Source organism: Alosa alosa, chromosome 10 (assembly GCF_017589495.1).
Source record: "Alosa alosa isolate M-15738 ecotype Scorff River chromosome 10, AALO_Geno_1.1, whole genome shotgun sequence".
In the NCBI taxonomy this organism is placed as follows: Eukaryota; Metazoa; Chordata; class Actinopteri; order Clupeiformes; family Clupeidae; genus Alosa; species Alosa alosa.
Genome location: NC_063198.1, coordinates 3,602,017 through 3,614,277, shown reverse-complemented (window position 1 = coordinate 3,614,277; position 12,261 = coordinate 3,602,017). Strand labels below are relative to the sequence as shown.

At 42.1% G+C, this 12,261-nt stretch overlaps 1 protein-coding gene across 1 annotated transcript in view; it reads right to left on the bottom strand.

Annotated features, from left to right (window-relative positions):
• LOC125302613 (ATR interacting protein) overlaps nt 1-5,347 on the bottom strand; it is a 38,497-nt gene extending 33,150 nt beyond the window's left edge. The window contains exons 1-6 of the mRNA XM_048255896.1: nt 4,518-5,347; nt 4,188-4,264; nt 2,601-2,771; nt 2,274-2,392; nt 1,824-1,963; nt 1,628-1,702 (exon numbers count right to left, since the gene is read on the bottom strand). Of these exons, the coding sequence (XP_048111853.1) occupies nt 1,628-1,702; nt 1,824-1,963; nt 2,274-2,392; nt 2,601-2,771; nt 4,188-4,264; nt 4,518-4,827 (892 nt within the window). The 5' untranslated portion in view covers nt 4,828-5,347. The remainder of the gene's footprint in view (nt 1-1,627; nt 1,703-1,823; nt 1,964-2,273; nt 2,393-2,600; nt 2,772-4,187; nt 4,265-4,517) is intronic.
• Between the last annotated feature and the right edge of the window lie 6,914 nt (nt 5,348-12,261).

Below are 12,261 nucleotides of genomic sequence, written 5' to 3'. Positions count from 1 at the left end.
TACTTTGTAATAACTTTCTGCGGCTGGCATTTCTGGAAATGATCGAGGGTAAAAACCTTTTTAGACCTGACTTGATGAAATTTAAGACCTCGAATGAAAATCTGCCCGTTTTTAAGGCGTTTTAAGGCCTTAAATTTAAAGTTCAGAATTTTAGACTTCTTCAGGCTGCAGTTAACACTTAATGAGCAAATGTCAGCGACTTAAGTGTGTGGTTAGATAAATAGGCACTGGCAGAGGCAATAGGTAAATAGATATCTTTGCATGTTAGCACAAGCAGTAGCCTGTAGGCCTATAAAGGCAAGCGTGTTTGCCACTTACATTTCTGACGTCTGACACTTCAAACTGCTGCAAGTGCATCAAGAAAGGTCCCGTCTTAAACCATGTTAATAGCCAATCGTAGACTAAGATTTGGGGGTGGCACCTGGGGTGGCCAATCGAATCTCAAGGGTGGCCTGTGCTGCCCCTGCTCATTTAACCCACCGAGGGCAGGAGAAAAGTAGCCTAACTATGTGATGTTTTACCTCTGTATTAAGAGATACACTTTAGTGTAGCATGTGGTTAGCTAACATTTTATTATTTTCCTTGGTCAAATCGCTGCTCCAGGCAGGCTATGTGTAACAGAAAGTGAAAAAACTCTTCGGATCTACACGATTCAAGTGATAAGACATCTTTGGGTTAAAAACGGCTATTTTCGCCGAAAAGCAACTAGTTTGCAGGTATGCTGGAAACAGTGGTCAAGGTTTGCAGGTTTTCACCAGTATCGATAAACCCCGAATCACCTTAATAATCGTAATAATTCATCAATCTGTTAACTATATTTTTCTGATGATGATAATAATTAGCCTTTATTGCCTCCTAAGACAAATTATACAAATTTAATTAAAAGTTACATTTACACATACTGTCATATTGTGTGACTATCATAACTAATTGACAGTCACACTTACACATGTACAGTTGTGCTCATATGTTTACATGCCCTGTATATACACATGCTAAAGTTGACTAAAAAGAGGAATAAAAAAAATCTTCTTTTGGAAGTTGATCTTAATGCCTTAAAGGAGTGGTTCAGGATTTTGGACATAGGACCTCATTTCAAAGTTAGCAAGTGTGAGATTTATCAGTGGAGACCGTTTTCAACACGTTTCATCCAGTCCTTCTAGTTGCAGAGTTCAACGGTATGTGCTAGCCTGCCACTAAAAACAGTCTTACCCACTCCACACCCGAGGCAAATAAATTATAATGCCAGACTATCCATTTCTGTGTTGATAGAATAATGTTAGAAATAAAACTATCCTCTCAATGATCGCATTACATTTTGAGGGACTAGTTTCTCAGCAGCGGAGGAATTTTACTTTTAGTAGTTAGTAGTACTGCTCCAAAAAAGTAAACAGTGAAGCGCACTCCAATCAGGAATTTCTAACACTATTCTATCAATACATGCGGCTAATACACAGGAAATTGCTGTAGAAGATGTTTAAGCTATATATTGTAGCATGATACATTATTTGACTGCAAGCATCTTATATATATAAAAAAGATAATACAACCATAAATGTGCCTAAATATACCACCAACTGATGGGCAACATTTATGAGCGAGCATCACTAAAATAAAACAAACTAACCTTGCTGTAGGTGTTGAGCAGGGAATATGTCTATAGGTGTTTCTTTTTGAAGACTGTCTCTGGTCTGTTTGCCACCTAGTTCCATGTCAAAACACAACAAATATATATAACAAAGCATGTCAAAAAACGAATATATACAGAAAAATCTTCATTAAATATAATTTAATGTCCAGAATACTGGACCGGAGGAGCCTACCGTCTGCAACACATGACTTCAGTGGGGAGGGTCTCACAGGTAACTGAGCTGTAAACGTCTCCTTGGTTATGAATAGACTGCTCCCTGGAGAATTATGATCTCTGTCCGGCTGCAAAACTGCTACAGAATTCATCTTGGGGCTAGTGACATACATCACACAAACAAAGGCCATGTTTCTGTTACAACTATTTAACTAAGCTGGTATTAATATACTTGTCAGCATGCAACTTGCAAAGACTGCAATAGCTTCTGTCCAGCATTCTCAGCAAAAATAACATGATCGCACAAAGGTGGTATTATTTATTCCTATGCAGTACAGTGCCATGACATGATGCAAAAAGTCCACAAATAAACAGGTGACAAATAATAACATCAAAAGAAAACAGTATTTGTGTAAACAGTGCCATAGTTTTCAACATTCAACAAAACAACTCCACTACTGTAACTGACCTGCTTTTGGCGGAGGGTGTGCCTGTTAGTTTCCCTCCCCTCTCAGAATACTGAAGTTTGTTTTTCATTTTGTTTATTTCTGCCTCTTTGAAATGAAGCTCAGACTGCAGGGACTGAATCTGCAAAAAATGGCAGACAGCGTATGAGTTACTCCAATACAAATCTTTAATAGATTGTATAAAGTATAAAACGCAAAATCTAAAAATGCATATTATTATCAAACCCAAGATTATGAGTTTAACCTCACTACGGCAGAGCATTCAGCTCTTTTTTGCTAATCTTGCGTATGCTTTCACTAATCTAGAGGTTTTAGGCAAGTTAACCTACCTTCTTAGAGAGCTCCTTTTCTTTCTCACTTTGGGCTTGAGCCTTTTCCCTCTCCTGGTGGTACAACGCCAGTCTCTGCTGCTCCTTCTCCTGATTGGCCACTCTGAGAGAGTCCCTTAAGACACGGATCTCCCCATTCTTCATGAGAATCTCCTCCTCCACCTCCTTCAGCTACAACACAGAAAATCATTTTCAGGCTGTGGTCCAAAATACCTTCAAATTGTATTCTTGAGAATAATTTCTCAGATTGTAGAAACAAGTTTAAATTAAGTTATTGTCCTTTAATACAGTACTGTACATTCTGTGTGAAATCAGATAAGGCTTTTGCTGCACCTCTCAGATTTTGTACACACCTTCAAATCCTACGTATTTTTTTATTTTCAGCCCTTGACATTACTTCAGTTTTACGGCCTGAAAAACATTATCTGGGATGTAATGTTTGGCCATTAATATCATGAAAAGTATTATTTATAGACAGCCCAAACTTTGTATTTGGGGAAAAAAGAGTGACAATTAAGGGTACTATAAACTTGTTTTTGTACGCATTTGGTATCAATCGTTAGTTTTTTCTGTACATAAAATATTTTATTAATGTGCCAATTTCTGAGATCTCGACATATAATGGCCTTGAAGATTTTAAGTACTGGTATTAATCATGGCAAGATTGTGTCTTTCGGTCATTTTCAGAGGATTAACATGGTATGTGGGGTAGCTAGTAGATGAAAACTATGTGTAGTAGCTCAGTGAATGGGCATTTAGTATAGAAAGTGCTAGTGTTGTACCATATAAATCATTGTTTTACCTTATAGGGACAAGAATGAAATCGCTTACAATGTAACCAAGTGCGTGCATTTTTCTATGAATGAAATCATTTCAAATCAGGTAAATCATTGCCAATTTGTACATGAAATGACAATACTGAGCTATTCTCTCTTCTTGATTTTCGTGTTCCTACTAGCTACCCCACATAACATTTTAGTCCTTTGAAAACTACAAAAATATGCAATCACACCTTGTTTTATCTCTAAAATCTTCATGTGTGTTTGTTGCAGAAACCTCAAATATTGTCTTAACATTCATCAAGTATTGCAGACAGTATATTGATTGATGTCATGTGGGTGCAAAAAATCAGTGTACAAGACTCCCAATATCACCAGTTTTGCATTGTTCCATATTGGCCACTCTGAGAGAGTCCCTTAAGACACGGATCTGCCCATTCTTCATTCTTATAAGAATATAAAATTAATGAAAAATCAAGGGTGAAAAAAATGACCAAAACAATAAAATAATCCAAAAAAATATTTCACAGGTCTAAGTTTTGTAACCTAAACATTATATGTAGATAAACTTTGAGCAAAATAAATCTGAGATGGTGCAGCAACCATTTTCCTGGATTCTGTCTGATTTGACACAGAACGGCTGTACAGCCTCAGTGGCAAAAACTCAAACGTCTCTAAAACTTGAGGAACTGCTGTTGACTCATTAAATTACAGTGCAGATTAAGTTATATTTAGCAGAACAGCAATGCAATCACATCCATCCTTGAAACCACAAGACAAAATTGCTAGAGCTGACCACAACACTCACCTTTCCCACAAGGGAGGCATGCTGTGCTTCCAATTTGATGTAGTGGCTCTCTTCTCTCGCAGCTGACTGGCCATGACCTACCATAAAGACCATAACCTATTACATACTAATAGCTAGCTAATAATACCTACTAATAGCCAGGTGTTCTAGCCTAAATGTCGTACAGTTCAGTCACATCTTAAAGCATGATATAATTGATTCGATATCGTCATAGTCAACTTCAATTTCATGGGTGTCAGGGTGTTATTAGCACCACAGATGCTTCAGAAACTTTCATAGGTGAATGGATGAACACGCACTTTATCCTGAAGGGTGACAAACTCCACTTACCAGATATAACGTTCCGTCCATTACTGCTCCTGAATTTGCTGGTATCAACACCCCTGCTCGGTCCAGGATGGCTTGAGAGAGCAAATGTTCTTCTGCCCTCTGGTTTGCTGTGTCCTTCTGAACCACTTACGGGGTCGGGAGTTTTACCAACCATGCTCTGAATGTTCCCGGTGATGGCCTGTGATGCTAGAACATCTATTTCATTAAAATCATCTTGAGTGAAATCTTCATCGTCCGAAAATGGATCGGGGCCAGCATCGTGGTGGTACTCTTTTAGTCGTTTACTTGGGGGATATTCCATCATTAACATAGGAGTAACATTAACGTTTCTACGAGAAAGGCCTAACGTTAATGAACGTTAGGTAAAGTAGATTTATAGTTAGATTAACGTTAACGTTATTCGAACACGAAGCTGACAGTGACTACTAAGCACCGGCAGTTTAGGGCATGCTTACCAAAAGTAACATTTACCAGACTAGAGTCTAAAGCTAGCATCTCTACATGGTTCGGGTTTACAATGTTACATTAACACTACAAACAGGGCAAAATGTTTCCTTAAGACGTACTTGATAGCTATTATGGTAGCTAAACGGCTAACAGTTAAGTTAACGTTCACAACAGCAAATCTTTGTTATTCCCTTAACTCTGTCCGAACTGGCTAGGACTAGCTTTAGTTTGGTAGTTTTCAAGCGAACACTATTTGATAACGTATGATTACAATGTAAAGAAATCCGTGCAGTGTCTGAAAGCTTAATCATACACGAATAAATATCACAGGATTAAATACGAGTTAGCATGGACTGTCCACGGTCATTGGTTGTACGGAAAGCTAGAAAGGACACTTCTGACGAGGAGCGGGAAAGGACGTTTAAATAATCCAGTTAACTGTAGTACTGAAATGTAAGCCTTACTGAATTTTGAACTGTACCCTAATATAGTCCATGAGCCACAGGGGGTCGTCACTACCACTTGGGGGGGCAAATTCTCACTATATTTTTCTGAAAGCTACATATCTCTGGAGTATAAAATGGTATGATAGCAAGTTGGATCTTGTAGCTTTGTGGCTGTACAGGCCTTCAAAGTTGACCTCTGATTTGAAAAAAAAAAAGGAAATTCCGCCTATTGGCTTTTTTTGTTAAAACACTCATAAGAGCCCAGAAAATAATCCAAATCTCATTATTACTGATGCATATGTGGTGTTTGATGTTGGCATACATATTGTGGAGAAACGGGGGAATTGACTGACACCATTTACAACGCAGGTGCTGGAGATTGGTAATTAACAGCAATGGCTGTGTTCAAACACCTGAGCCTAATGAACTGATAGTTTTAAGGGGGGGAGGGTTGCTGAGTTTGTGGGGGTTGAGACTGGAATCACGCCGTAGGGAGCTCCTAAATTCGCATGGACTTTGGGGACTTGCGGGTTGGACTCGTTCGTGGTCGGCTAGCACCACCGGCGCTGAAGATACCGGGGAACCACTTATTGGCCCGGAGGAAGACAGCGGGGCTTTGGTTTTAAGGTAGCCAGGATCCAGTGTAGGGGAATGCCAGCGAGCTACCCTGAATGTGCGTGTGACCAGAGACACTTGCGACCCGCTTTTCAGTGAGACGACGGGGTCTCACTGAACCCGGACAGGGAAGTCCGCTTTTAATAACTTTGTAATTGTGTGTGTGGGTGCGTGTGTGTACGTGCGTGTGTATGTTGTTGGACTATCGTTTGGCTAAGGCCACCACAGCTGTGTATTCTTTTTAGCGTCTGACTTTCACGTGTGTATTGAAAGTAGCCTACCTGTTTTTCTAAGTAACTAGCCTAGTAGTGTGTGGAGTGTATTTCTACGTGGTATTTATTACTGGAGAAATGTGGCGTTGACTTTTATTATTGCAGTGTTGAATTGATGAATTGTAGCCTGTCTTAACGTAGGCCTATTACCCATTCACGTGTGTTCTTAATTTTATTCAGACCTATTGTGATTACCTAATGTGTGTAGTGCTGTTTGGCCAACGTGGGCCACTTTTAGGACTTGTTAAAGTAAATAAAGATCAATGTTATTTCCTTCAGACCGCCTGTAATGCTCAGTGTTTTGACCGGACCAGACCGGGTTAATTAAAGGTGGTGGCAGCAATATTCGCTGGTCACCGTGGGGAGTTACTAGCGTCACTAGGCGCTAAACTTTATTACAATATTTTGACTCATTATGTGATTTATGTGCAAAAAAAAGCTAATTTGAGTTTTCAGAGCAACATGTTATGGCAATACCTGAATGCAGACCTTATTGATCATTACTATTCTACCTTCCTCACTTTCAATTGCGAGTTGAAATTAATGTTAAATGATGACATACATAGGTCTGCAGTACAAATGTTTTTTAAATTGTAGCTGAAACGAGTACAAAGGATCTTTAATCTATTCATTGAATTCATCATCGTCAGAACAGGAGCACAGAGGATGCCATCTCTATGGCACTTCACTCTGCCCTGTCCCACTTTGACAATAGCAAAACCACCAGTGCTGTTCATTGACTTCAGCTCAGCGTTCAACACCATCATCCCCTCCAAACTGATCACCAAACTCCGTGAACTGAGTAACTGGATTCTGGACTACTTGTATTGCATTCATTGTGTCTACACTTGAGATAAATAAGTTTGTGTTCAGTTTTTTGACAGGTGGACCACAACTCCTGCTGTCAGTCAGCCGCCCCCCAGGACGGCACTCCAGGTATGGGAGAGCATATATGCTCCCTCATCTCTGTTCATCGTCTTTGGGCTCCGCTTATCTATTTCAATCGCCTCCTTTATTCAGCGGTGGTATTGGTTGTTCTCCTGCTTAATGACTCTGGCATGCAAGAGGTGTGGTCCACCTGTCAAAAAACTGACAGGTGGATCACACCTCCGTAACAACATCAGCTGATAAAAACGTGTCACACTACTCCACCGTGTGACCTTCTGATGAAGACGGAAGTATACGTCGAAACATGTCAAGGTAAAGAAAAAACATCTACTAATATATGTGTATGTGATAAAAAGAAAAAACACTTATGTATTCTGTACTTCCTAACCAACCAACAGACCTCAGTCTGTTAGGTTAGATAATCGCACCTCCTCAACCATCGAACACCAGTGTACCACAGGGATGTGTGCTGAGCCCTCTCCTCTACTCCCTCTTCACCTACGACTGCACACCTGTACATGGCTCTAACACCATTGTCAAGTTTGCAGATGACACTACGGTGATTGGGCTCATCAGCAATAACGATGAGACTGCCTACAGGGAGGAGGTCCAGCACCTAACATTGTGGTGCACTGATAACAACCTGGCTCTCAACACCAAAAAGACCAAAGAGCTCATTGTGGACTTCAGGAAGTCTAAAGCTAGCACACACACACCCATTCTCATCAACAGGACTGAGGTGGAGCATGTCACCAGCTTCAAGTTTCTGGGTGTCCACATCTCTGAGGACCTCTCTTGGACCCTCAACACCTCTACCCTGATCAAAAAGGCTCACCAGCGTCTCTTCTTTCTGAGGTCCATCTGTCTCCTCAGATCCTGGTGAACGTCTACCGCTGCAACATCGAGAGCATCCTCACCAACTGTGTCACAGTTTGGTATGGCAACTGCTTTGCCCATGACCGGAAAGCACTGCAGAGGGTGGTGAAAACTGGCCAACACATCACCAGTTCCTCACTCCCCTCCATCGAGGCCATCCAGGGCAAGCGATGGTTGCGTAATGCGCGCATCATCAAAGACAGTTCTCACCCCAACCACAGACTGTTTACCCCACTCTCCTCCGGGAGGCGTTACAGGTCTCTCCGCATCCGAACCAGCAGGTTCAGACCCAGCCAACATGTATATCTGGGGCCCACATGGGTTCTACATGGGCTACATGGGTACCAGGTGGGCATGGGCTAGAGTTGGGCATTTTCAAGGGGCCCATATGGGTTAGCCAAGAAGGGCCCATGTGGGCTACCCATGTAGGTCCTGGTTGGGTAAATAGTAGGAAATCATTTATATGGGCAACATGGGCATGGGGGCAACACAAATGGGTCCCAGGAGGGATTACCACTTGGGTTAGACATCGTCAAACCTGGTCTAACCCAAGTGGGCTCCCAATATGAGTCCAACTATGGTCTGTAATGGGAATCCCATATATGGGCTCAGAATGGGCAACACATATGGGCCCCATTGGTATTTAATGTTTGGGTTAAATATGGGCAAACCAGGATAAACCCATGTGGGCAATCCATATGGGTCCCAAATGGGTAATTAATGTGAAACCAATATATGGGCTCAGAATGTGCAACACATATGAAGCCCATTAGGGTAAACCACTCGGGTTGGATATAGGCCAACCTGGACAAACCCATGTGGGCAATAAATATGGGTCCTAGATGGGTAATTAATGTGAACCCAATATATGGTCTCAGAATGGGCAACACAAATGGGGCCCAGTTGTACTTAATGTTTGGGTTAGTCATGGGCAAACTGGGATAAACCCATGTGGGCTCCCTATGTTGGTGTCATGTGGGTCATTAATGGGAAATCAACAATTGGGTTCAGACTGGGAAACACATATGGGGCCCATTAGGGTTAGCCACTCGGGTTGGATATTGGCAAACCTGGACAATATCACATGGGCAGTTCATTTGGGCCCTACATGGGTAAATAATGTGAAACCAATATATGGGCTTAGAACGGGAAACACATATGGAGCCCAGTCGTATTTGATGTTTGGGTTAGACATGGGCAAACCTGGATAAACCCTTGTGGGCTTCCCACGTCGGTGCTGTGTGGGTTATTAATGGGAAATCAACAATTGGGTTCAGGCTGGGCAACACATATGGGGCCCATTAGGGTTCATGGCTCGGGTTCGATATGGGCAAAACTGGACATTATCACATGGGCAGTCCATTTGGGCCCTACATGGGTAATTAATGTGAAACCAATATGTGGGCTCAGAATGGCCAACACATATGGAGCCCATTAGGGTTAACCACTCGGGTTGGATATGGGCAAATCTGGACAAACCTACACGGTTAATCCATATAGGTCCTAAATGGGTAATTAATATGAAACCAATATATGGGCTCAGAATGGGGAACACAAATGGGGCCCTTTTGTGTTGAATGTTTGGTTCCGACATGGGCAAACCTGGACAAACCCTTGTGTGCTTCCCACGTCGGTGCTGTGTGGGTTATTAATGGGAAATCAACAATTGGGTTCAGGCTGGGCAACACTTATGGGGCCCATTAGGGTTAACTGCCTGGTTCGATATGGGCAAAACCGGACAATATCACGTCGGCAGTTCATTTGGGTCCGACATGGGTCATTAATGTGAAACCAATATATGGGCTCAGAATAGGTAACACATATGGAGCCCATGAGGGTTGGATTATCGCAAACCTGGACAAACCCACATGGTTAATCCATATAGGTCCTAAATGGATAATTAATATGAAACCAATATATATGGGCAAACCTGGACAAACCCACATCGGCAATTCATATGGGTCCCAAATGGGTAATTAATGTGAAACCAATATATGGGCTCAGAATGGGCAACACATATGGATCCCATTTGGGTAAACCACTCGGGTTGGATATGGGCAAACCTGGACAAACCCATGTGGGCAATAAATATGGGTCCTAGATGGGTAATTATTGTGAACCCAATATATGGTCTCAGAATGGGCAACACAAATGGGGCCCAGTTGTATTTAATGTTTGGGTTAGACATGGGCAAACTGGGATAAATCCATGTGGGCTCCCAATATGCGTCCCTCTATGGTCTGTAATGGGAATCACATATATGGGCTCAGAATGGGCAACACATATGGGCCCCATTGGTATTTAATGTTTAGGTTAGATATGGCCAAACCGGGATGAACTCATATGGTCTCCCAATGTTGGTGCCATGTGGGTCATTAATGGCAAATCAACAATTGGGTTCAGATTGGGTTCAGGCTGGGAAACAAATATGGGCCCCATTAGGTTTAGCCACTCGGGTTGGATATGGGCAAACCTGAACAATATCACGTGGGCAATTAATTTGGGCCCTACATGGGTAATTAATGTGAAACCAATATATGGGCTCAGAATGGGCAACACATATGGATCCCATTTGGGTTAACCACTCCGGTTGGATATGGGCAAACCTGGACAAACCCACACGGTTAATCCATATAGGTCCTAAATGGGTAATTAATATGAAACCAATATATGGGCTCAGAATGGGGAACACAAATGGGGCCCATTTGTGTTGAATGCTTGGTTCCGACATGGGCAAACCTGGACAAACCCTTGTGGACTTCCCACGTCGGTGCCATGTCGGTCATTAATGGGAAATCAACAATTGGGTTCAGGCTGGGCAACACATATGATGCCCATTAGGGTTAGCCACTTGGGTTGGATATGGGCAAACCTGGATAAACCCACGTGAGCAATCCATATGGGTCTCAAATGGGTAACTAATGTGAAACCAATATATGGGCTCAGAACGGGCAACACATATGGGGCCCATTTCTATTTAATGTTTGGGTTAGACATGGGCAAACTGGGATAAACCCATGTGGGCTTCCCATGTTGGTGCCATGTGGGTCATTAATGGGAAATCAACAATTGGGTTCAGACTAGGTCTCTATTAAATCTATGGTATCAAAATTACCATCAGATTTTACTGGCCAATGCAGATTTTTACCTGCATTTGGCCAGTTGTACAGTAGGTGCTAATTTTAATACTTTTTTAACCCTGCATAGTGCACACTCTACAAGCAAGGGCTGACTTAATATGTGAACTGAGGGTGCTGTACTGCCACTGCACTCTTTTGATGCTGGTCTATAAACATTCAATTCATTTCATGAAACATCTGTTGTTCAGAGAGCAATTGCCTTTCCTCCTTGTGGAATGGCCTTCCATTACATGTAAGGGAAAGCAGGCTCTGTAGAAATATTTTTAATCTAGACTTAAAACATTGTGCAGTTCAGAGATTGGGGGTGCTTCAAAGGGTCTCACAGCAAGCCACACAATATTTGACACCAGGTAGGCCTTGTGCACCTCTCCATTTCCCTCTTCAACCTTGGTCTACAGAATACCAATACAGTGTGACCATAAATACCGACGAGTTAGACTTAAAATGGTTATATCATTGAATCGAGCATTCAACTGTGCTCATGATAGCACTGCCCTGGTCTAAAACAGTGGTTCTCAACCTTTTTTGCTCTGTGACCCAAATTTAAACATAGCCTACCACTTGTGACCCTAAGACAAAGGCTGAAAGCTAATCATGCCTAAGGTTCAGGTTATTGACTCTTGCAACCCTTTCAGAACTTCACGCAACACAAATTTGAGTCCCGACCCAGAGGTTGAGAAGCACTGGTCTAAAAAATGCTAATCAAAGAGGTCACATCACAGCTCATGGAACACGCGGCCAACATCAAGACCTCTTACCTGGACCAAGCCCACTCTGTTAAAGGCCTGTCTTCCTACCCTCTATTCAACATCATCAACTACCCAGCTATCATACTCTCAGCGGACCCAACTACCACCAACCTCCCCTTTCTTGAGTCTAAACCTGGAAAGAGCAGTGGCTGCCCAACTCCAGCACTACATGTCCAACCATGAGCTCTTTGAACCCGTCCAATAAGGTTTCAGAGCCCACCTGCTGTCATCAATATCACCATCAATCCCCTCATTGCTGATGACAAACACCATCCTCATCCTGTAGAGTTTAACAGTTTCCTATTTCTCTG